The sequence below is a fragment of the Phaenicophaeus curvirostris genome, chromosome 2 (genome assembly GCF_032191515.1).
Source record: "Phaenicophaeus curvirostris isolate KB17595 chromosome 2, BPBGC_Pcur_1.0, whole genome shotgun sequence".
Lineage (NCBI taxonomy): Eukaryota > Metazoa > Chordata > Aves > Cuculiformes > Cuculidae > Phaenicophaeus > Phaenicophaeus curvirostris.
This window is the reverse complement of record NC_091393.1, coordinates 85,406,102-85,429,919: the sequence shown is the minus strand read 5'-3', so window position 1 is coordinate 85,429,919 and position 23,818 is coordinate 85,406,102. Positions and strand designations below refer to the sequence as shown.

Here is a 23,818-nt window from a genome sequence, read left to right as displayed (position 1 = left end):
CCTAGTCTCTATTCTAAACAAGATAAAAATTGTGTTATTATATGGTTAAATGGAAATGAGAACAAATACTGAAGGGACTTCAAGCAGCTTGACTGTGCTATTCTAGAATAATAATTTTTTTTCCTTAGCATATTTAGAAGTCTACTGCTTTTTCTAGATTCTGGTCAGCTAGAGCAGCAACTTGAGGAGGCCAGCACTGCCAGGCGGGAGTTGGATGATGCTTCCAGGCAATTAAAGGCTTTTGAGAAACAGGTCAGAACACTGAAGCAAGAGAGAGAAGATCTTAATAAGGTAAAAGCATTTTGTCAGCAACTCTTCTGTACCCTAGAGACTATTATATTTTTGTTCATTTTGCTTGAAATATCTTTCAAGTATAAAATTAATAAGCAGACAACGAACAGGTAGTGTGACCTACTTTGCTTTCTGCTTCTTTTTTGAAGACAAAGAGATTATTTAACATGTTGTTTGTATGACTGCCGAGTGGTCGTAGGTGACTGCTTCTAGATAGTGATTCAAATGATTCAAATTGCATAGAAGCTGCAAAGCGGACTTCACAGGTGACAATTATAGTGGTGTGAAGACAGAGTTGAGATTAAATACTTGAGTCAACTAATTTAATCTGGAGTATGGAAAAGATAGTAGCAGGGGAAAAAATGTTAAGAATATAGTATTGGAACTGTGTCACAGAAGTGTTTCCAGAAGAGAGATGTGAAAACTGTGGGGATTGAAGAGTCATTTGAAATAACTAGTTAATTGTATTCTTATTTATAACATACTGCCTTTTGTGTCTCTTTTTTTGTATTCAAGGTTATCTCAACTTGAAAATGTAATCAGGTGTGAATTACATTAGCCTGTTTCTCATTATGATTATATTGGAGCAGTGTTTTAGTGTCTACACTCAGTGTTGATGTACCAGCTGAATTTAACACTGTTTCTTTTAAACCTGAAGGCTCATAAAACATTGAAATCTGCCAGTTTGTCCAAGAAAGACCATCTCTCTTCTAAAACAATTCGTAGTGATTAGGACCTCTTTTTAACAACTCTGGATAACATTTTACCTTTGTATAGATGGCACCTATGCCAAATATGAATTCTTCCTGCCACTCTTCTTTCATCCTCAAACTCACTTTTCCATGCTTCTTTGTTCTTCATGACGAGAGTGGTGAGGAATTATCATAGAATCATCTGGTTGGAAAAGAGCCACTGGATCATCGAGTCCAACCATTCCTATCAAACACTAAACCATGCCCCTCAGCACCTCGTCCACTCGTCCTTTAAATACCTCCAGGGAAGGTGACTCAACCACCTCCCTGGGCAACCTCTGCCAGTGCCCAATGACCCTTTCCATGAAAAATTGTTTCCTAATGTCCAGCCTAAACCTCCCCTGGCGGAGCTTGAGGCCATTCCCTCTTGTCCTGTCCCCTGTCACTTGGGAGAAGAGGCCAGCACCCTCCTCGCTACAACCTCCTTTCAGGTAGTTGTAGAGAGCAATAAGTTCTCCCCTCAGCCTCCTCTTCTCCAGGCTAAACAACCCCAGCTCTCTCAGTTGCTCCTCATGAGACTTGTTCTCCAGCTCCCTCACCAGCTTCGTTGCTCTTCTCTGGACTCTCTCCAGAGCCTCAACATCCTTCTTGTGGTGAGGGGCCCAGAACTGAACACAGTATTCGAGGAGAGGTCTCACCAGTGCCGAGTACAGAGGGAGAAGAACCTCCCTGGACCTGCTGGTCACGCCGTTTCTGATCCAAGCCAAGATGCCATTGGCCTTCTTGGCCACCTGGGCACACTGCTGGCTCATGTTCAGTCGGCTTTCAACCAACAACCTCAGGTCCTTCTCCTCCAGGCAGCTTTCCAGCCAGACTTCTCCTAGTCTGTAGCTCTGCATAGGGTTGTTGTGCCTGAAGTGCAGGACCCGGCACTTGGCCTTGTTAAACCTCATGCCATTGGTCTCAGCCCAGCGGTCCAGCCTATTCAGATCCCTTTGCAGAGCCTCCTGACCCTCCATCAGATCCACGCTTCCACCCAGCTTAGTATCATCTGCAAACTTGCTAAGGGTGCACTCAATGCCTTCATCCAGGTCATTGATAAAGACATTGAACAGGGCTGGACCCAGCCTGAATGTCATTAAACCGTTTAAACAAGTCTTAAGAGGAGCGGCTGGGGGAACTGGGATTGTTTAGCCGTGGGAAGAGGAGGCTGAGGGGAGACCTTATTACTCTCTACAACTACCTGAAAGGAGGTTGTAGAGATGAGGGTGCTTGCCTTTTCTCCCAAGTGATAGGAGACAGGATGAGAAGGAATGGCCTCAAGCTCCGCCAGGGGAAGTTGAGACTGGATATCAGAAAATATTTTTCACAGAAAGGGTCATTGGGCACTGGAACAAGCTGCCCAGGGAGGTGGTTGAGTCACCGTCTGTGGAGGTATTTAAAAGATGAGTAGACGAGGTGCTTAGGGACATGGTATAGGGGCAGATGGGAATGGTTGGACTCAATGATCCAAGGTCTTTCCCAACCTAGTGATTCTATGATTCTATGAAACTGTTGTGGTTCCTCATTCATAGGGTATTGGGACAGGTCTAGGACACAGGAAGCTTTGTGAAGGTATTGTTGCTGTATTATTGCAGCACTAACAGTGTTATTTTACCTGGGTTCTTATAAAAGAATAATTATCATATATTGCTGTTAATCACTGCATTGTTTTGTTATCTGAAACTTTGTAATATATGATATTATGGTACAGTGTGTGGAAATTGTATTTGTCATTTCAGGTTAGTTTTCAAAAGCTTCTAGAGTAGAAATCTGCATAGAACAGGTTTTTCCATTTGATTAATGCAAAACATTTTTTAACCATTTAGCTGTTGAGATAAGTATTATTCTTTTATTCGTTATTTTTATACTTTAATACAACTGCTTGAAATCCTTTGTGTTGAATCTATAGTAATGGAGTAAGTTCTGACTTGGTTTATGTTTACATGGTCTTACTAACTAGTAGTGTAAAATCTGGCCTCTCACTTTATTTATAGAGGTGTTCTACCTTTATTGTAGATGCATTTATGAAAATAAATGAATATGTAGTTCTGTTCACTCTGGAGAAGGCATTAGATGTGCATCCAAAGACAGAATTGGCCTTGCAGATTTCTAGGTTTATTACTTAATTCTTTTTTTAAACTGTAGGAACTGGCAGAGTCTAGTGACAGATTAAAATCCCAAGCCAAAGAGCTGAAAGATGCACACAGCCAGCGGAAATTGGCAATGCAGGAGTTCTCAGAGATGAACGAGCGGCTGACAGACTTGCACTCTCAAAAACAAAAGCTTGCCCGCCAGCTCCGAGATAAGGAGGAAGAAATGGAAGTGGTGATGCAAAAAGTAGAAAGTTTAAGGCAACAGTTACGCAGAACAGAGAGACTTAAAAAAGAAGTAAGTGGTGAGAAGACTGTTTAGAATCTATGCAATAGTAGTTCTATGTAAGGTTTTCTGATAAAGTTTTTTTTTTTGTTAAGTTTTAAATCTCGAACTTTTTGATTGTTGTGTTAAACAGTACGGATTTTGTTTTCTAAGAATTTGGAGTGTCCCGTTTAGTGCTGAGGATTTATCTCTTACATTTAAAACCATCAATAGATTTTGAAAAAAAAAAGTAAGAATCCTACTTGTTAAAAATGCATCTACTTTTGCAGCTGGAAGTCCAAGCTGAAGCCGCAGCTGCTGAGGCATCCAAAGACAGGAAATTGCGAGAGAGGAGTGAACAGTATTCTAAACAGTTGGAAAGTGAAGTGGAAGGACTGAAGGTTAGTCTGTTTTGATATTAACACCTGCAAACCTACTAATCAGATACAACTTGAAACTATTTGATGGCTTTCAGACGTAGGACAAAAGGGTATTGTCAGTTTGTCACTTTGGTTGATGCTGAATGTTAATGCATGCATCTTGTTATTGTTGAGTGTGTTCACTGCTTACTGAAGTATTTCTTAATGCTCGATGATTTCTTACCAAATGGCTTCCATTATTTCTTTATTTAACTCTACCTGTTAAAAGCATTTCTTTAGTTTAGGATGGTTGACAGAAGATAAACCTGCAGCCTATGCAGGTTTCTGTGTAGATGTTTTGTGTTTCCTCCACAATAGATGTCAACTGATTTAACTGTTTTAACTGTAAAAGAGAAGTTCCAACTAAGTTCTGCCTCTCAGCCAGAAGGTTTTGCACAAGAGCAGCATTGAGCATGAGGGCTTTGTTTATACTGATGATATTGCTCACACATGTACATGATTTTAGAAGCAGAATTTAAGTAAGCTAATAATTTTAACTGTTTTCTTGTTCTGTGATTTAGCATTTTATAAAGTTCTCTGAAGAATGAGACTTTATTGAAAAATGAATGAGAATGTTTTTTCATTTCCACATGAGAATTGCTGTTCATTTACAGAAAAATCCTGTTGCCAATATTTTGTCCAGTAGGATAATTCTAAACATTTTCTGCAAAATGTCTGATTAGGCCTATTCTTATCTTAATTTACATACATAACAGGGTTTTTTAAATTAGAATTCTGTGAGACAGAATTAAGTCGCTGCACAGAAAATTTTGTGTTTTCTTGTAAACATTTTATTTTGTCTTCATTTGTTAAATGAAAATAAGGAAATCCATTCAATATGAAATTTGTATTTATAAAGCTGCTGCTGTGAATCCAAATTGTTACCTGAAAACTCAGAAGTGTTTTTTCTGCTTTCATGAATCTTCACCATCAGCAAAGAATTTGCATGATGGTTTAAGAGGCAAGAGGAATTTATTGGAGGTGTATTGAGAATGAACAATATGCTGATTTATAACAGCAGGGCAAGTTTATCAGAAGAGGAAAGGGGACTCTTAACTTTCTCAGTAACATTTTACAGTAGAGTAAGCACACTTCTGGTCACATGGGGTTGTTATGATACATTCAGTAGAAGCTCTGCGTGGCTGCTTAGTTAAGTTCAGGAGGTCAATATTTAAATAAAAAAAGAAACGTTTCTCCAAATTAGGAGAACAGAAGAGCCCATAAAAGTGTATACACTTCAGAGAGCGCTTAGAAAAGGATGCTCAGAGTGATTGTGGGAAGTTCTTCAATTCTAAAGCAGAAAGCCACCTCAGGAGGCTTATGGGGCTGCTTGCTGACAGGGATGAAAAAGGTAAGGTGAGTTGTTGGGGCTGTGGCAGAAACACAAGTGTTTCTGATGTCTGTCAGACTTCAGAAGTGAAGTCACGTGGTGGAGTAGCCTCGACAAGGGGGTTGTAAAGGAGCTTGGGTGAGAGGTACAAGAACTGCTGGCCACCCTCTTATTACAGACAGCCCACTGTGCCAGTGGGAACTGCAGACGAGTGGGTGCAACTTCCTCAGGAAAGGGGTAGACGCTGAACAAGATCAGTGAGCTCCTGAATGAAGCAGAGGCTATTGGGAAAAAGGTAGTGTGCCTTCAGTGTAGTCAAGTCCTGCAGCACTGGCCTGCTGGGGTTCTGTGAAGTTGTCAATAAGTGTGTGGACAAAGGGGGTCCGGTGGATGTCATGTATCTGGATTTTCAAAAACATCAGGCTCAATGTGGGTCTGCAGTGTACCCTGGCAGCCAAGAGGGCAAACCACATCCTGAGTTGCATCAAACAGCATCTATTTATCTGCATTATGTCTCAGTTGCACCATTTGTCCATTTGTAGCAGGCATGTATGAAGACATCTATTTGGATGTCACTCTTAAATTTGGGCAGAAAGAAGCTGAGCAGAAATTGTGTTTAAGTTCTACAAAATCATAAAGTTAACAGATAAAGTGAATAGGTTTGGTAGCAACTGCTTACCAAACCCTGCAGAAGAGGTGCACCAATGAAGCAAATGGGACATACATTTAATACAGTACTTCTTTTCACAGTGGGAAGTTGACTCCTGGAGCTTGTTGCCACAGGTGTTTGTGGTTGTGACAGTATCAGCAGAGCAGATTCATAAAGGGGTTATAGTAACTGATGAACAGCAGGTCCCCTGGCTATGCAGAGAGGTACAGTTTAATACCTTTAATCTAACAGTTGTTGTGTTCCCAGGGAAATGGATGTCATAAAAAAATGCAGTCCTGGGTGCTGCCCCAGATAGCCACTGAGTTTTAGGGAAGATAGTAAGGCATCTCTCAACATGAAGCTGAATGCGATACTGGAATGGTAAGAGCAGTGCAAGCATACTGTATGAGTAAGTGAAGAAGTTAATGACTTGGACCACATGTTGGAGTAAGGTACCAAAAGAAACAAGTTACTGTTTCACAGAATCACAGAATAACCAGGTTGGAAGAGACCCACCGGATCATCGAGTCCAACCGTTCCTATCAAACACTAAACCATATCCCTCAGCACCTCGTCCACCCGTGCCTTAAACACCTCCAGGGAAGGTGAATACACCACCTCCCTGGGCAGCCTGTTCCAGTGCCCAATGACCCTTTCTGTAAAGAATTTTTTCCTAATGTCCAGCCTAAACCTCCCCTGGCGGAGCTTGAGGCCATTCCCTCTTGTCCTGTCCCCTGTCACTTGGGAGAAGAGGCCAGCTCCCTCCTCTCTACAACCACCTTTCAGGTAGTTGTAGAGAGCAATGAGGTCACCCCTCAGCCTCCTCTTCTCCAGGCTAAACAACCCCAGTTCTCTCAGCCGCTCCTCATAAGGCCTGTTCTCCAGCCCCCTCATCAGCTTCGTTGCTCTTCTCTGGACTCTCTCCAGAGCCTCAACATCCTTCTTGTGGTGAGGGGCCCAGAACTGAACACAGTATTCGAGGAGCGGTCTCACCAGTGCCGAGTACAGAGGGAGGATAACCTCCCTGGACCTGCTGGTCACGCCGTTTCTGATCCAAGCCAAGATGCCATTGGCCTTCTTGGCCACCTGGGCACACTGCTGGCTCATATTCAGTCGGTTGTCAACCAACACCCCCAGGTCCCTCTCCTCCAGGCAGCTTTCTAGACAGACTTCTCCTAGTCTGTAGCACTGCATAGGGTTGTTGTGCCCCAAGTGCAGGACCCGGCATTTGGCCTTGTTAAACCTCATGCCATTGGACTCTGCCCAGCGGTCCAGCCTGTTCAGATCCCTTTGCAGAGCCTCCCAACCCTCCAGCAGATCGACACTTCCACCCAGCTTAGTGTTGTCCGCAAACTTGCTAAGGGTGCACTCGATGCCTTCATCCAGATCATTGATGAAGACATTGAACAGGGCTGGACCCAGCACTGAGCCCTGGGTAACCCCACTTGTCACTGGCCTCCAGCTGGATTTCACACCATTTACCACCACTCTCTGGGCCCGGCCATCCAACCAGTTTTCCACCCACGAGAGTGTGCGCCTGTCCAGGCCAGAGGCTGACAGTTTCTCAAGCAGAATGCTGTGAGAAACTGTGTCAAAAAAAGTTCTGATTCTAATCAAGCTTCCATTAACATTGAAAAATAAAGCTACATATAACAACAGAATACAAGGGCTTTCATTTTCATTATAGTAATTTATTAATACCTACAAATCTCTTTCTGCTCTACACCAGTAGATAGACAAATTTCTTGTTCACTTTTAGGGCACTTCATAGGTGTGCTGGAAGATCTTACACTTGCTTTTTACTTCAGTAATCTTAGTTATAAAGGCATAGGTTTGTAGACAGCCAAAAGTCTGTTTCTGGACTGAATTAGACATCTAGAAAAAGTCAGCTAGACGGTTTTTCATGCTAATTTGTACAGCTGATTTAATTTTTTCTTTGTTCTTTTGTAAGTTCCTTTTAAGCAAATTTAGACTACATTTTGCATGTTAAATGACTAGGTAGTATATTGAAAATGAAATTTTCAACTCTTTCCTACCTACCAGAAGAACAGAAAATTATTAAATTGAAAGGGATAATGTAGTAATCCTCATAAGTTATAATTAATAGGATTGTAAAAAGGGAGACTGCATGTTTCTTAGTATGTTGCATTTGGCAAATATTTATACAATAAACATTTGTGACACAAGCAACACAGTCATAAGTAAGATTCTTCATATTCTTAACCAAGGTAAATTATTATTGTCATCTGCAAAGGGCATGATACAAACCTTGGAAGCAATACAAAGTTTTGCTTGTAACAAAAGACTAAACTCATTAAAGACAAGCCAAAAGTCTTCCAAGATTTTTAACAGTATGTTCATTTAGGTTTACATTACTTACATAATAAGTTTTGCCATGCCACTTGCTCTATTACTGCAGTATTTAATGGCTATTCTTCTCTAAATGCAAAACTTGTTGTCTGTTAATGTAGCGATTATTGTATCCATTGTATGCCTTATACATGTCAATACCTATAGTAATAGTTACAACACTGCTGCCAGTTTGGATTATTCAGCTTCATAACTGCCTAACAAAAGAGTTGCTGTGTGGAGGACTTTTTGTTTGGGTTACTGTGTGTGTCTGTGTGTCTGCGTGAGAGGAAGAGAGAAGGAAGACTTCCCGCAGAGTTATGGTATCTAACATCTGTGTGCTAGGAGGTGCATTGCATCTCCATTGCACCATTTGTCCACTTGAAATAGGCATGCATGAAAATATCTATTTGGGATTTGTGCTTACATAAATTCAAAATATATTCCCTGATTACTGTTCTCCTCTAGTTCTGTAAATCACTGCACAATACCATCTGGCTCACTTCTTCTGCTCTGTCTTATGATCTTACTAGTATCTTTTCATTGTGGAAAAAGTGTGAAATACCATCAAACATTTTATGTCCCTGATGGATGTTGTTGCAAAGCCTGAACTTTTTATATGCTCCATTGTCACGTATGTTAGGCAATTCAGCATGTTGAGCAGTAAGAAACAAGTTCAGCAGTTAACTGCCTGTGCATGATGATGTCTTCTTCCTCTGATTTACTGTTCCCCATCCTAGGGGCAGGGTTGTACTCTTAGATCAAAACACACGATTTTGATGTGTTATAGAACACAGAGTTCTGTATCTGGCTCATACATTTAGGGGGTTGCTGTGTTCTGCTGACTCTTAACAGCAAGGCCCAGCTTTCTCATAGAACTTGTCATGGCACAACTTGAGCTCCTCTGAATGTTCTACATTGATTTGTAGCTCTCAATGTCTATTCATACATCAGCGAAAGAAAAATTACCCAAAGCCATGTTTAAATAAGGGTAACTGGGGGGATTTTAATATCTCATGGTTAGAATAGAGGTATAAGTAACAAAATATCATTTGTCCTACTGAAAGGGTGAGACAGTCACAATAAGGAATTAGATTTTCCAATTACTTGCACTTTCTGAGAACACAGTGGTTTTATTTACTTTCCTTAGACTACTTATAAGTACATATTTTAAAAAAATAGAAGAAATTCCGAACCAAGTTATATATGTATTTACTTTAAAAAGTATTTCTATGCCTGGATTTCGGTGTGTGTCATGCCAATATATCATTTTCAACCTGATCTTGCTCCTCCTTTATGTTGTGGCAGGACATGGAGTTTAGTGAGTGCAGCATTTGGTGCAAATGTCTATATATCCTGAAGCAATGTGTAGACTATTGAAATGCCAGAAGACATTACTAAGAAAGCTATGCAGCTGCAAAAAGCAAAATAGTTACTCTTATTGTTTAAAGCCTGGTTTTCCTATTAATCCACTATGATGTAAATGGTTGGTTTGACTAAAATAGGTTAGGTTTTCCTCAATTGATATAATCCATATAGTGTTTCTGTGGCTGGATTTTAGCCTTCAGTTAAGTCTCTGCTTGGCTCAGTATAGCTTTTCCACAAATTATTTGTACTTTAAAATGTATTGACTGTATATCATAGTCCGTATTCTCCACGCCTGAAATTCACTTGGGCTTGTTTCTGTCAGCCACGTGAGTGGAAGCGTAAAAATCTAATTCTGTGGTCACTTTCTGGTTGCTTGTAAGGGGAGTCAGAATGCAGTCAGAGATGTTTAAAGTTATGATCAAATTTTAAATATCTTGAAAACCATTACTGCATTTAAGTCATAAAATTATAAAGGAGTACAGCTTAGATTTATGCTCTAAAATTTTCAAAAACATTGAGGTGTATGTGTTTAACTCAGTGGATGAATGTGTTCAACTGTAATGAGATATTTTCTAAACACAGACTTACAAATGTTGAGTTGTTATTAAACATAATTTTCAGCATCCTTGAGTACTAACTTAGGGATGTTTATTTTAGCAAAAACAGGTTGGTCGCTCACCTGGGGTAAGCAGTATAGAACACCAGCAAGAGATCACTAAGTTAAAGGCAGATCTGGAAAAGAAAAGTGTTTTCTATGAAGAGGAATTATCTAAACGTGAAATAATGCATGCTAATGAAGTTAAAAGTCTGAAGAAAGAACTACGGGATGCAGAGAGCCAGCAGCTTGCCCTCAAGAAGGAAATAATGATTTTTAAAGACAAGTTAGAGAAAACCAGAAGAGAAAAGTGAGTACTGTATGGAATTTACTTTTACACTTAACATTTCTTTTAAACTCTCCTAGTATGTTTTCATACACACTATCACTTTCTTAACTGTAGTGAAGATAGCTGTATTTTGGCTGAGCTATTGCCAGGGTTGAAAATAATCACCTTTAAAAATACAACAGAAGAAAAAAAAATCCACAGTCCTGTACTGAAACAGTAAATTTTGCATCACATTTCTTGCAGTAGCTGACTATTCCAAGGTACATAACTTTAGTTGCAGACTTGCAGACTTACAGCTTGAGGTAAGCTTATGTTGCAATTTAAAATAGGAGGTTTGACGTTTTTTTCTGTTTGGTATTTTCATCTTTTGATGCAAAACTAATGTGTTAGAGCTGAAATACTGCTTACATTTCTGCCGGCACAGGGAGTCTTGTAATGCCGACTAAAGCTAACCCATGCTAGGTTCCATCCAGTGTTAATATCAGTCATCAGACTACTGTAGGTATAAGCTGCTTTATCTCTTCTGATATGGTAGTTTGGTAAGAGACCTGTTCTTTTCTGTTCCACGTAGTGGTGCTTATAACTGGCCTTGTGATATTCCTTGAGATATTCATCAATAAAAACAAGGGTTTCTGTGGAATACTGTAGTAATAGAAATAGTGATAAATTGAATGTGTTAATTCTCATTCATAAAAATTCATAATGTTTTATAGACACTAACATAAATGCTTCTTTCTGCTGCTGTATAAGGTGGCTTATTAGAAAATCCATGGAAAAATTCCGGCTGAAAGCTTAGCCAAACTGTAGCAAGTCCTTATATATAAGTAGTAAATAAAATAAAGAATTTTTTAAAAATACTTATGCAAATAGAAGTGGAAACACTGTTTCTCTAGTAAATTGTTTCTGGCAGGGAAAGTAGGTCATACAGCCTTGCATGTAGTGGATTCACTGTTTCTTCCTAGAATATAGTTATTCATAGGCTGGACGTATTAACATCGTAGTTTGCTGTGTTGTTCTTGGTTGAGAGGTAAAACTTGCATCAGCAATGCATTTTCATTGTACCATAACTTAATAGTCTTACTGACCTTTTGAGTTATAAACGCACAAGAGGCTGTGCTATCTTGTAATATATATATATATAAAGGTGATACTGTGATATTCCTTCAATGTCCTATCAGTCCATTAGTGTCTTAGAAGGAGGAATATTCAACAGAGAATCATTAATACCCCTTTCTACAAACTAAACAATTGCTGAAGGTCATGCCTCCAAACACTGACCAGAACAAAAACTCCTTGGACTTTTATCAGAAGCATTCTAATGTTGTACAGCTGTAAAAGTTTACTCTAATTAGATGTCCTTCCAGTGAAATACGAAGTGTCCTAATGATGCTGATCTGCTTCATGCTAGATAGGTCATGAACCTTCTTTCAATCTAGTTTCACTCTATAAATAAAATAAGAACTGGATCTAAAATGAGTGCTGATGTAACCCATGTGTTTCCCTCAATGCTTCAAGCGTTGGTATAAGAGAATGTTCTAAATCTTGAATTGTGTCACATAACTGGAATCCAGTATTTGGTCCTTAATGGGAAGGGCTTCAGCATCATATGAAGTCAGATGTCCAAGCACATGAGGAGTGATTAATGAAAACCTGATCTTAGCTAGGTTTTGTTAAACAGATCTGCAGAATCTCATGCAAGTATTAGGACTTCATAGAAATACAGATGTATGCTGTTCAAGATGTGCTACAGATTGACTTGTGTAGTTCAGAGATTCAGGGAAACTTAAATATTAGGAATCGGAAAAGTGCTGTTGCTGCTTGATTCCTGGTATTTGGATTTTTTCCCTAAGATAGCATGCATTTCTTTTGTTCTGGCTTACACACATTTGGTTTGACTTTTGTAATCAGGCATGTGAAGTTTTTTGTGAGTACAGTACAGAGGTGTTCAATGTAGGTGGTGAAAAGGAAGTGAAATTATTTCAACAAACTAAATATTAAAAATAATCTTTGGTGTATATTTAAAAAAAAGGCTTTGATAGGAGGATGCGGTTGCATTACTTCATAAAGGCTGAAGTATAGAGTGAGTAAGAGCTTGGTCAAAATCTGTGTGCAGTTTTTAATGTAATTTACAGGCTGGTGGTTTCCGTTTCAGTTTTTTTACCTAGGTATTTTTTTTGTTTCTTTCAAATTTAAGCATTCTCCTATTTCTACAGCATAAGCCTTCAAGGGAGAGAAACTACCCTTCTGTACCCTTTCTTGAAGTCTTACAAACTGCATGCCGTTAAAATTGGGAACATACGAACACAGTATCAAGCCAGTGATCTGTGTAGCATGATATTCCATTTCTTAGCATTGTCGTTATGGAATTCTTCAGAATAAGGTGCAAGGAACTGTAAGATAAATCAACTTCTAGAAGTTTCTTTTAAGCCTGTCACTTAATGATACATTTATAAGGGAGAGAGCTTTATAAAACATTTCCTGCTTTTGAATTATGTGATATAAAGAAATCTGGGGACTGGTGTTTGTTTCAGGTCTTTTCTTAGTTTCAAAGCGGTAAGAGAAGATATGTCTCTTCTTTGTACAGCTGCAATAAAGTTGGAGGGACGAAGTGATACCATAAAGCTGTATTTCACATTGCTTGTATGTGGTTATCTACAGTCATTTTACTGCTAAAAAGAAAGCTGAATCATGTGCGATTTCTTAAACCTAAAGAGTGGATACCTAGCTAAATTCTAGATGAGAGAAAACACTTGATGGGAGAGGAGAATGCCAGGCCTCAAAGTATATGTGTTATTTTCATATTCCTGGATGCTGAAGGTATGCCTATGGAGTCTGTCACAGTTCTATGCTTTGCTGCATTGATATTTGGGTATGATAGATTGTACTCCCGTTCTCCTCTGTTTACTATTTATCTTTGTTGTTTCTGTACTGTGCTATAGCAATCTGACTTACTGGGTTAGTGACAATCACTGTTGAATCTATTGGGCCCCTTTACCAATCCAGAGCTTCCTTAATCCACCACCATTTATAGCTGCTTTGAGCCTTAAAGGCCTAAAAGAACAAGTTTTAGACAAATACCAAAAAAAAAAAAACCCTGAACAAAATTACAAAACCATGAAAACTAAATAAAAGAAATTAAACAAAATAATTAACAATTAGTTGTCTGCTGTCTGAGAAATTAAAATTGAGTCTTTGCCTTGAAAACAGAAGCAGGACTTGATATTAATTCCACTGACAGCCAGTGGTTTAATCTCTTCCTGCCTTTTCCCTAGGCTGTTTATCATATGCATGGAATCTCTTGATAGAGAAAAGGAGTGGTGGTGAATTTCAGACTTGGCATTTAAACAGTAATGATAGTATGCTACTGTGCTGGAATGTAAGGTTGTGTTTCAAAGGAAGCCTAGCAACATAGAATTTCACCATGAGTCTAACATGACTAGGTTTCAAAGAGTGGTTGAGGCACTAGATTTCAAATTAGGAACAGGAAGTTCAGACCAGCATTACAATTAACTGGATTGACTCTAAGTTCTGACACTTCTTATCCTTTAAGGGCGTTCTCACAGTTTGGCAGAGTTGTAGTAGTTCTGCGTCTCAGAAAAAGAGGCAAGGATGTAATTTCTCTGTTGCACAATGTTACATTCTGATCAGTATCCAGAAACAAAATTCAGTGCTCAAGACAAGGTTTCGCTTGAATTTTATTTTTACAGAGCTAATCTTCTATCCTGGGCATCTTTTCAAACCTTTTAAGGCTAGATGGTGATATTTGCTGAATGGACATTTTCTGTATCTGTGGCATTTATATTATAGTTCTATCAAACCGCTGATGAACTTTACACAAATTTCCTGAATAACTGGTGAAAAAGTGAATACAAGATGTCACAATGTCATCTTGGTGAAACTCTACAAATGTAGAGAGTCTCAAAAGAGTGAATTTGAGGTAGGCATTACATCTCTACGAAATTGCAGTCCAGCACTTTAAGGAAAATATATGGGTTTGGGTAAACAATGGATCTGCAGACTTGTTTTCAAGTTCTCATATTAATTGTGCAGGATCACAGTTGAAGCTATGTAGTACTGGCCAGGGGTTCTTCTCTACTGAATTACATCTACTGGGGAAGGGAATGGTTAGGGGAAACAGCTACTTTGACACACATTCTCATAAAGAAGTGGGGCAATATGGAATCCACCCAGGGGTATTAAGGGAGCTGGCGCAAGTGCCTGCCAAACCCTTTTCCATCATCTACCAGCAGTCCTGGTTGACTGGGGAAACTCCACTTGACTGGAGGCTGGCAGATGTTACACCTGTTACAAGAAGGTTCAGAGGGAGGATCCAGGGAACTACAGACCTGTCAGTCTGACCTCGGTGCCAGGAAAGGTCATGGAACAGGTCATCGTGAGTGCTGTCACACAGCACACACAAGACAACCAGGCGATAAGGCCCGGTCAGCATGGGTTTATGAAAGGCAGGTCCTGCCAAACTAACCTGATCTTCTTCCATGACAAGACGACCCGCTCAATTTATAAGGGAGAGCCTGTGGATGTAGTGTACCTTGACTTTAGTAAAGCCTTTGACAGAGTATTTCACAGTATCCTACTTGAGAAACTGGCTGCCACTGGCCTGGTCAGGTGCACCGTTTGCTGGGTTAAAAAATGGCTGATGTCTGGGCCCAAAGACTTGTGGTAAATGGAGTTAAATCCAGCTGGAGGCCGGTCACAAGTGGTGATCCCTAGGGCTCAGTGCTGGATCCAGTTCTGTTCAATGTCTTTATCAATGACCTGGACAAGGGGATTGAGTGCACCCTGAAGTAAGTTCACGGCTGACACTGAGTTGGGGAGAAGTGTCGATCTGCTTGAGGGTAGGGAGGCTCTGCAAAGGGATCTGAACAGGCTGGATCAATGGGCTAAGGCCAACAGGAAGAAGTTCAACAAGGCCAAGTGCAGAGTCCTGCACTTCGGACACAACAACCCTGTGCAGTGCTACAGGCCTGGGGTAGGGTGGCTGGAAAGCTGCCTAGCAGAGGAGGACCTGGGGTTCACAGCGGTGGCCCAGGTGGCCAAGAAGGCAAATGACAGCTTGGCCTTTATCAGAAACAGTGTGGCCAGCAGAAACAGGGAAGTGATTGTGCCCCTGTACTCAGCACTGCTGAGGCTGCACCTCCAATCCTGTGATAAGTTTTGGCCCCTCACTCTAAGAAAGACATTCAGGTCCTGGAGTGTGTCCAGTGAAGGGCAACAAAGCTGGGGAAGGGGCTAGAGAACAAGTCTTATGAGAGGTGGCTGAGGGAACTGGGGTTGTTTAGACTAGAGAAAAGGAGGCTGAGGCGAGACCTTATCACTGTCTACAACTACCTGAAAGGTGGTTGTAGAAAGGGCAGTGTTGGTCTCTTCTCCCAAGTGACAGGTGGTAGGATGAGGGGGAATGGGCTCACGTTGTGCCAGGGCAGGTTCAGATTAGACATTAGGAACCTATTTTTCTTCACCAGAAGGGTTATAGGGCACTGGCAGAGTCTGTCTAGGGAGGTGGTTGGGTCCCCATCCCTGGAGGACAGGTGGATGAATTGCTTAGGGATATGGTGTAGTAGTGGACAGGTACAGTTGGATTTGATGATCTTAAAGGTCTTCTCCAGTGAAGTGATTCTGTGATTTGATGCTTCTACGAAGGAATGGTCCAAACTGGTTCTAGAATCTGGTGATACTGGGATTGTATACGTTATCTGTCTATATGGTAACTGAATTAACAGTTTGACTGTAATCGCTGTGCCATAATGAATTGTCCTAAGACTACGGCCTATGGAAGCTTTTCTCATCAGGTATCCGGCCCCAGCTGCTCTAATTTAGCTTCTTTACATTCTGGTTTCGTATGTGCTTATTTTTGTCTGTCAATCTATGTGTAACTGTAGAAGTGTGTAAACTGAAATAATGTTTGTGTGAGCTAAGAATTTACCCAGAATGTCTCAGAATATTGGCACACACTTTGTACTGCAGAATTACAGCTGCTCAGTGTTTGGAGGATTCATTTAAAGACTAAACTGTGTGTATATAGCTTGATAAGCATTAGCTCAGTGGAGCACTATTAATTCCATATAGGAAGAAAGATGATCTTTTAATGATAAAATTCAGCAGACTGCCTTATAGGCCTAAGATTGCTATATAATGTATTACTTGCTTCGTTTTACTAGGTGGGCGTATTACCATATAATACTTTCAGCTAGTGTCTATTGTTTGTATGTATTTAAGTAAATAGCACAATTAGTTTTAGAACAGGAAACATTGTAATCCTGCTTCATTTTGTTTCTTAGCCAAAGTGAAAGGGAGGAATTTGAAACAGAGTTCAAGCAGAAGTATGAGCGAGAAAAGATGCTGCTAACAGAGGAAAACAAAAAACTTTCAAATGAACTTGATAAGGTAAGTGCTGATTAGTTTAACCCTGGAGTTTATGCTATTGTGTGCTAAGCTCTATTTGTTATTATTACCTTAATTGGTAGCAGAGATTAATATTAAGGTGGATATTATTGTTTTATTTGAATAGAGAATAACTATGTGCATCTGAGTTTGAGAATGTGTGTACACACACATATATATATATGGAGGTATGTTTATTTATGTGTAGGAATTGCATTAGTCAATCTTATAGTTAAGTAAGATTAATTTTAGATAGTCTCTTAAGCACAAAAATACCCAAGCTTTCATTGTATGACCCAAATGTAAAAATACATAGTCAATGATGTTATTATATAGGGTATATTTGCATGTCAATTACTGTGAAAATAGCAGGGCCCCTCTTGCCTATTGAGATTAAGTGTTACTTTGTAACTTTGAGGTATTTTTAATAGAAATGATAAGGCATATTAATTAAAGTGTATTAAGCAAGGAACAATTATGTTTCATGTGTTTAGATTGTCTCTATTGTTCATTTTGAGAGGTTATCCAAGTTCATTGTGGATTAGCCAAATCCTGCTAAACTTGTCTATTCTTTTTGTAAAGCATTACATTTTCTAAAAATATGAACGTACGGTGTTCTTCAAAGTAAGCATGTTTGCCTGTCAGTGTTCAAATTAAATTATATTTTCATACCAATATAAACAGTACACTATAGGCTGATGTGCAGGCTTAGCCCAAGAACAGAAAGAGATGGGTCACTTACTGGTTGGTTTGGTTTTTTTTTTAATTTCACTAGCTTTGTATTTTTCTTGTCAAATGGCATTTAATAAATAGGCATATTTAAATCATAAGCCCTTTAAAATTATATACATGGAGTAAATAGACTAAAAATTGATATTTTTTCATCATTTTGATTTGTTAACATAATTCAGTAAAAGAAGTCTTTCACATGAGACTTGTTCTTCTGAGAAGGCCTTCCTTTAAAGTCTATCTGATCTCTGATTACAGCTTGACTTTCTGAATAATTATTTAGCTTAATGAAGGTTTAGTTCTGAATACCAACTCAGGTTAGCTGTGGCTTTTGTCTTGCACAATGGGTATGTATGAATGACAGCTATGTGAATGCGAGTGAGATTAATTGCTAGGTATAACTGGTTGTACTTACCGATGTGCATTTAATTTCAATTTCCCTGCCTGCAAGTAAAATTAAAAATAGAGGAATGTGAGCACCTGGAGAATCTCAGGACTGACTTTAACCTGTATCTGTTAAGCCTCTCATTCTCCATGGTTACTAAACAAGGGAGAGGTTCAACAGTTTTATCTGAGCTATAACAATTTTTGTGCCCTTGCTTTGCTTCTTTAATGTAGGTTGTTTTCTATATAGAACATTCCATACCTATATGGTGCAAAGCAGAAACCTTCTAAGAGTTGCAGAGGTATTTGGAGACTAATTGTATGAAAACTGTTTAAATTGTTAGAGTAAAAATGTAGTTCTGGTCCTTAAAAATGACCTTACAGTACTGCTAAGGTCATGTATGAGAAGAGATTCTGTATTTTGTTGTTATATAGTGTTTATTGTGGTGGATAGTACCAATTTTTAAAGCAGATGCATGATGTGGGAGAGGGGAATACATGGCTTTGAGACTGAACAGATGGAGTTACAGCAGCTTATGCATTTAACAAATTATTTAAATTCTCATTCAGCTCACCACCATGTTTGAGAGGCTGAGTATGAATAACCGGCAGCTGGAAGAAGAGATGAGAGACCTGGCCGATAAAAAGGAGTCCGTGGCCCACTGGGAGGCCCAAATTACTGAGATCATCCAATGGTGAATACTCTGCTCTAATGTCGTTGCAGAATCCCCTCAGTGTGCGTTAGGGATATTACTGAATTTTTCCCTTTGCACAAGGCACTTGCAAGGGCTTATGGTGAAATTTCACACTCATCTAGGATTCTGCTGTCATTTTGCTTGAGATTTCAATAATATCTAAATGCAGAAAACTATGTTTCTGCATAAGAGTGAAAGCACCTTAGCAGATTTTAAGTGCAGAAGAATCATGGCCATTGGATTTGTCTGTAACTTTGGAAGAATACTGGAAGGAGTGATGCTGAGCTCACGCCTCCAAGAGGGAACAAGCCTGGGAGAAACAGTGTCTGAGAGTATTTGTGTCTTAGCATTAATTTCCTTCATCTGCTTGGCATGTGTCAGAATGAAACAAATACAGTGCAAACTTTATATGATTTTTTTAAAGGGAAGGCGCTTGAGACTACAACAAAGCCAGTCAAAAAAAGCCTGAAAGTGCTTTTGCTAAATAATGTTGTAATGTTTCTTAAGTCTTCTGCCCAATTCTAATAAATTAAGGAAAATACCACCTAATTTGAAACTCTTAATACAGGGACAAATTGTTTTGTCTAGGTGGCCTTTATTTTTCCTCTCCATGCCTGCTTCTCTCCCCTCTCTTTTTATGGTCCATCACAGAATTTAGTATCTACAAAACCAGTTTGCATCCAGACTTTTTTTTTTTTTTTTTTTTACAGATCATTCAGCTCTGGGAAAAATTCATCATCAAATACTAATCTTCTTCTTAATTTACTACTTGGTTATTTCACTTCCCCCCATTTTTCCCATCTCATGTTAGTGAAAAATTCTAATTTGTTGTTTAAAAGCAAAAATGGGAAACACTTGTTTTAATGAAACTTAGTTTGGTGGTGTTGTAATGTCATTATAATTTTTTTGTCCAAATACAGGGAAATTTGGCTTTTAAATATAGCCATGTGAATGCATAACAAGAAAGAAGGGCTGTCCTCTGGGCTTTTGGAAGTGTTTTAAACATTGTTGGGTACATAAAATTACATAACGCTAATCTGTGTTATGAAGTCCATAGTGTCTCAAGGCCATTGTATTCATAGCAGAGGTTAAAACTTCAATGGATCCACTTTGTGCATGTTCCTTTTAAATCTTGTCTCTCATAACTGTGAGAATAGTAAATGGCCTGCATCACAGAAATGTTAAAAAATACATGCAAGTTGTTTAAATGAACTGTTAGTTTATAACCAATCAGAAATGTTAGTTTTGAAAAAAATCAAGGTAGCAAGAGAGAGAAGTCTGTTATTTCACATTCCATATTGTTTTAAGGTTATCTGTGTCAATGCACCAAGGTAACCAAACCCCATTTTTGAGATTTATGAGTGAAAGAGTTCATAAAACTAGGCAGTTCTGGAAAAAGATAAGTCAGAATTAGTTGTGGATTGGTTTACTTGACACTGTGTAAAAATGTACCAACAGCAGTCAAGAATGTAATTTCTCCAGTTTGTGAGAGTGTTTAACATTTTAACATGTACTACCGATGTGGATAAGATACTTGAAAAAGCATCTTGCACGTATTAGGGATGTCGCTGTGGAGTACAAGACATTTGGGGTTCAGTTTTTTGATATCTCAAATATACCATTTTACTGACCCCTTATGATATTATAGAGTCCTTCTAAAAGTATGGAATTGAAAATTAAAGAATTACTTGAAAAGAAAAAAAATGGAAGTACTGTGGGCCAGCATTAGGGAGATTAAAAAAAATCTGTCTTGGTTCCAGATTTTAATCACTGTACACATCTCAGTTTTCCCTCTATACTTCTTTCTCCTTATGATATTATTTTTTTCATCTACCTGAGGCCATGTCTCAGTTCACATTTTTTTCTTATCATGTTTAGATTTTCCACATATTACCTAAATAATCTGTTAATGTCCATCTGTTGTCCTTAGAATTCAGCTCTCCATACTGAAACAAGGTGCATCTCTGGAGATTTTTTGCTGTAGAACATGGGGTGCTGTAAGAAGTTTTTAAACATCAATGATAATGATAAACATTTTTTTTCAAAAATTATTTTTTCTTATATCTTATTTAATCAGTTACAAGCCTATGTTTCTCAGAAGAACATGGAATTTAAATCCATACCTGTCCACCTCTTCAGTAGAACAGCAGAATAATAGATTCATAGAATGATTTGTGTTGGAAGGGAGCTTAAAGATCATCCAGTTCCAACTGCTGTGCTATGGGCAGGGACATCTCCCAGCAGACCAGGCTGCTCAAAGCCCCATCCAATCTGTCCTTGAATGCCTCCGGGGAGGGGGCAGCCACAACTTCTCTGGGCAACCTGGGCCAGGCAACCACCCTCCAAGGAAAAAATTTCTTCTAATCCAAATCTCCTTTCATTCAGCTTAAAACCGTTCCCCCTCGTCCTATGCCTGCACTCGCTTATAAAGAGCCCCTTCCCAGATTTTCTGAAGGCCCTTTTTAAGTATAGTAAGGCTGCTATGAGGACTCCCTGGAGCCTTCTCTAGGCTAAACAAGCCCAGCTCTCTCATCCTGTCCTCACAGGGTGTGGTGCTCCAGCCCTCTGGTCATCTTTGTGGCCTCCTCTGGACTTGCGCTGATGTCCTACCTGTGTTGAGAACTCCACAACTGAATGCAGTACTCCAAATGGGGTCTCACGGGAGTGGAGTAGAGGAGCAGAATCACCTCCCTTGACCTCCTGGTCACACTTCTTTTGATGGAGCCCAGGATACGGTTGCCTTTCTGGGCTGCAAGTGGACATTGCCAGCTCATGTTGAGCTTCTCATCCACCAGCACTCCCAAGTCCTTCTCTTCGGGGCTACACTTAGTCTGTTCTCCTCCTAGTCTGTATCTGTGCTTGGGATTGTCCCGACCCAGGTGCAGGACGTTACATTTGGCCTTGTTGAACTTCATAAGGTTTGCACAGGCCCACCTCCCGAGCCTTTCCAGGCCCCTTGCCCTCAATCCCACTGTCTATGTCTTGGACAAAGATGTTAAATTCTGGTCCCAATATGTCCCTGTGTAACACCACTTATCACCTGTCTCCACTTGGACCACAACTCCCTGAGTGTGGCCATCCAGACAATTCCTTATCTACCAAGTGGTACACCCATCAAATCTGTGCCCATCCAGTTAAGACAGAAGAATTAATACCTGGCTCCGAGCCTGGTGCGAGGAGAGGGGCTTTGGCTTTTTTGATCATGGGGGGGCTCACGCACCCCCAGGCTTTCTCGCTAAGGGCGGGGCACATGGGTCTCCTAGGGGGGCTAAAGCCCTTGCCAGAAACTTAGCCAAGCTCATAAATCGAGCTTTAAACTAGATGTGAAGGGGGAGGGGGTTGAGCCCAGGCTAGACAGGAACGAGCCTGGATGTGGGGAATTGGTGATTGGGAGAGGGTGCGCGGGCGAGGACCACCAGTACCTCACCGCACAAAAAGTTGGGGAGAACACACCTTGGGGTGCTAAGGGAGATGCAGGCACTCTGGTGTTAACTACTCCAGTTACCAGGCAGTTGGGAACGAACCCTGTTCCCTCTAGGAGGGCTGAAGGCTCGGCAGCTCAGCTGAAGTGCATTTACACCAATGCACGCAGCATGGGGAATAAGAAGGAAGAACTGGAAGCTGTTGTAGGGCAAGGGGCCTATGATGTCGTTGCCATCACGGAAACGTGGTGGGATGACTCATATAACTGGAGTACAGCTATGGTGGGGTATAAGCTTTTCAGGCGGGACAGGAAGGGTAGGAGAGGAGGTGGGGTAGCCCTCTTTGTAAGGGAGGACTTGGACATCACTGAGATGGATTGTGGCGATCAGGAGGTTGAGTGCCTGTGGGTCAAAATCAGAGGAGCCCACCAGAAGGTAGATTTTGTGATGGGAGTCTGTTACAGACCACCCAGCCAAGGAGAAACAGCTGATGAGCTCTTCTATAAACAGCTGCGGTCAATCTCTAGATCGATGCCTCTCGTTCTGGTGGGAGACTTCAATCTGCCTGATATCTGCTGGGTGTACAACACAGCAGAAAGGAAGCAGTCTAGAAGGTTCCTGGAGTGCGTGGGAGACAACTTCCTTGCACAGTTGGTGAATGAACCAACCAGGGAAGGTGCCCTCCTGGACCTCCTGTTGGTGAACAGAGAAGGCCTTGTAGGGGATGTGGCGGTAGGTGGACGCCTAGGACTAAGCGACCGTGAGATTATAAAATTTTCTGTTCTAGGTGAAGTGAAGAGGGTGGTTAGCAAGACGGTAACATTAAATTTCCAGAGGGCAGACTTTGATCTCTTCAGCAGGCTGGTTGGTGAAGTCTCATGGGAGACAGTACTCAAGGGCAAGGGAGCCCAGGAGGGCTGGGAGCTCTTCAAAAGGGTGGTCCTAGCAGCTCAGGAGAAAGCCATCCCCGTGGTCCGGAAAAAAAGCCGGCAGGGGAGAAAGCCAGCTTGGTTGAATAGAGAGATCTTGAGGGATATCAAGAAGAAGAGAAATGTTTATGGGCTCTGGAAGAAGGGACAGGCCTCTTGGGTGGACTACAGGAGGGAAGTGAGATTGTGTAGGGAAAAAATCAGAAGGGCTAAGGCTCAGCTAGAAATTGGATTGGCCAAGTCAGTGAAAGATAACAAAAAATCTTTCTACAAATATATAAATAATAAAAGGCGGACTAGGGAGACCATACAGTCCCTATGGGACACAGAAGGAACAACAGTAACAGGGGATGAGGAAAAGGCTGAGGTACTTAATGCCTTCTTTGCCTCAGTCTTTAGTCGTAAGGAGGGTCGTTCCGTCTGTGTACAAACCCAGGAGCTGGAGGAGCATAATGAGGCTCCCATGATCCAAGAGGAGGTGGTCAGTGCCTTGCTAGCCCGACTGGACAGCTAGAAGTCTATGGGGCCGGACGGGATTCACCCTAGGGTACTGAAGGAGCTGGCGGATGTGCTGGCCAAACCCCTTTCCATCATGTTCCAACAGTCCTGGAAGACTGGGGAAGTCCCACTGGACTGGAGGCTGGCTGATGTTGTGCCCATCTACAAAAAGGGCCGCAGGGAGGACCCAGGAAACTACAGGCCTGTCAGTCTGACCTCAGTGCCAGGGAAAGTCATGGAGCAGGTGATCTTGAGTGCTATCATGAAGCACATGCAAGAGAACTGGGTGCTCAGGCCCAGTCAACATGGGTTCACAAAAGGCAGGTCTTGCCAGACTAACCTGATTGCCTTCTATGACAAAGTGACTCGGCTGCTGGATG

At 40.6% G+C, this 23,818-nt stretch overlaps 1 protein-coding gene across 8 annotated transcripts in view; it reads left to right on the top strand.

Moving 5' to 3' along the window:
- The window catches only part of CDC42BPA (CDC42 binding protein kinase alpha), a 198,600-nt gene that overhangs the window by 116,572 nt on the left and 58,210 nt on the right, over window positions 1-23,818 (top strand). For all 8 annotated transcript variants that reach the window (XM_069852694.1, XM_069852695.1, XM_069852697.1 and 5 more), the window contains exons 13-18: window positions 158-291; window positions 3,171-3,413; window positions 3,671-3,781; window positions 10,153-10,400; window positions 16,679-16,784; window positions 18,465-18,589. In XM_069852694.1, the coding sequence (XP_069708795.1) occupies window positions 158-291; window positions 3,171-3,413; window positions 3,671-3,781; window positions 10,153-10,400; window positions 16,679-16,784; window positions 18,465-18,589 (967 nt within the window). The remainder of the gene's footprint in view (window positions 1-157; window positions 292-3,170; window positions 3,414-3,670; window positions 3,782-10,152; window positions 10,401-16,678; window positions 16,785-18,464; window positions 18,590-23,818) is intronic.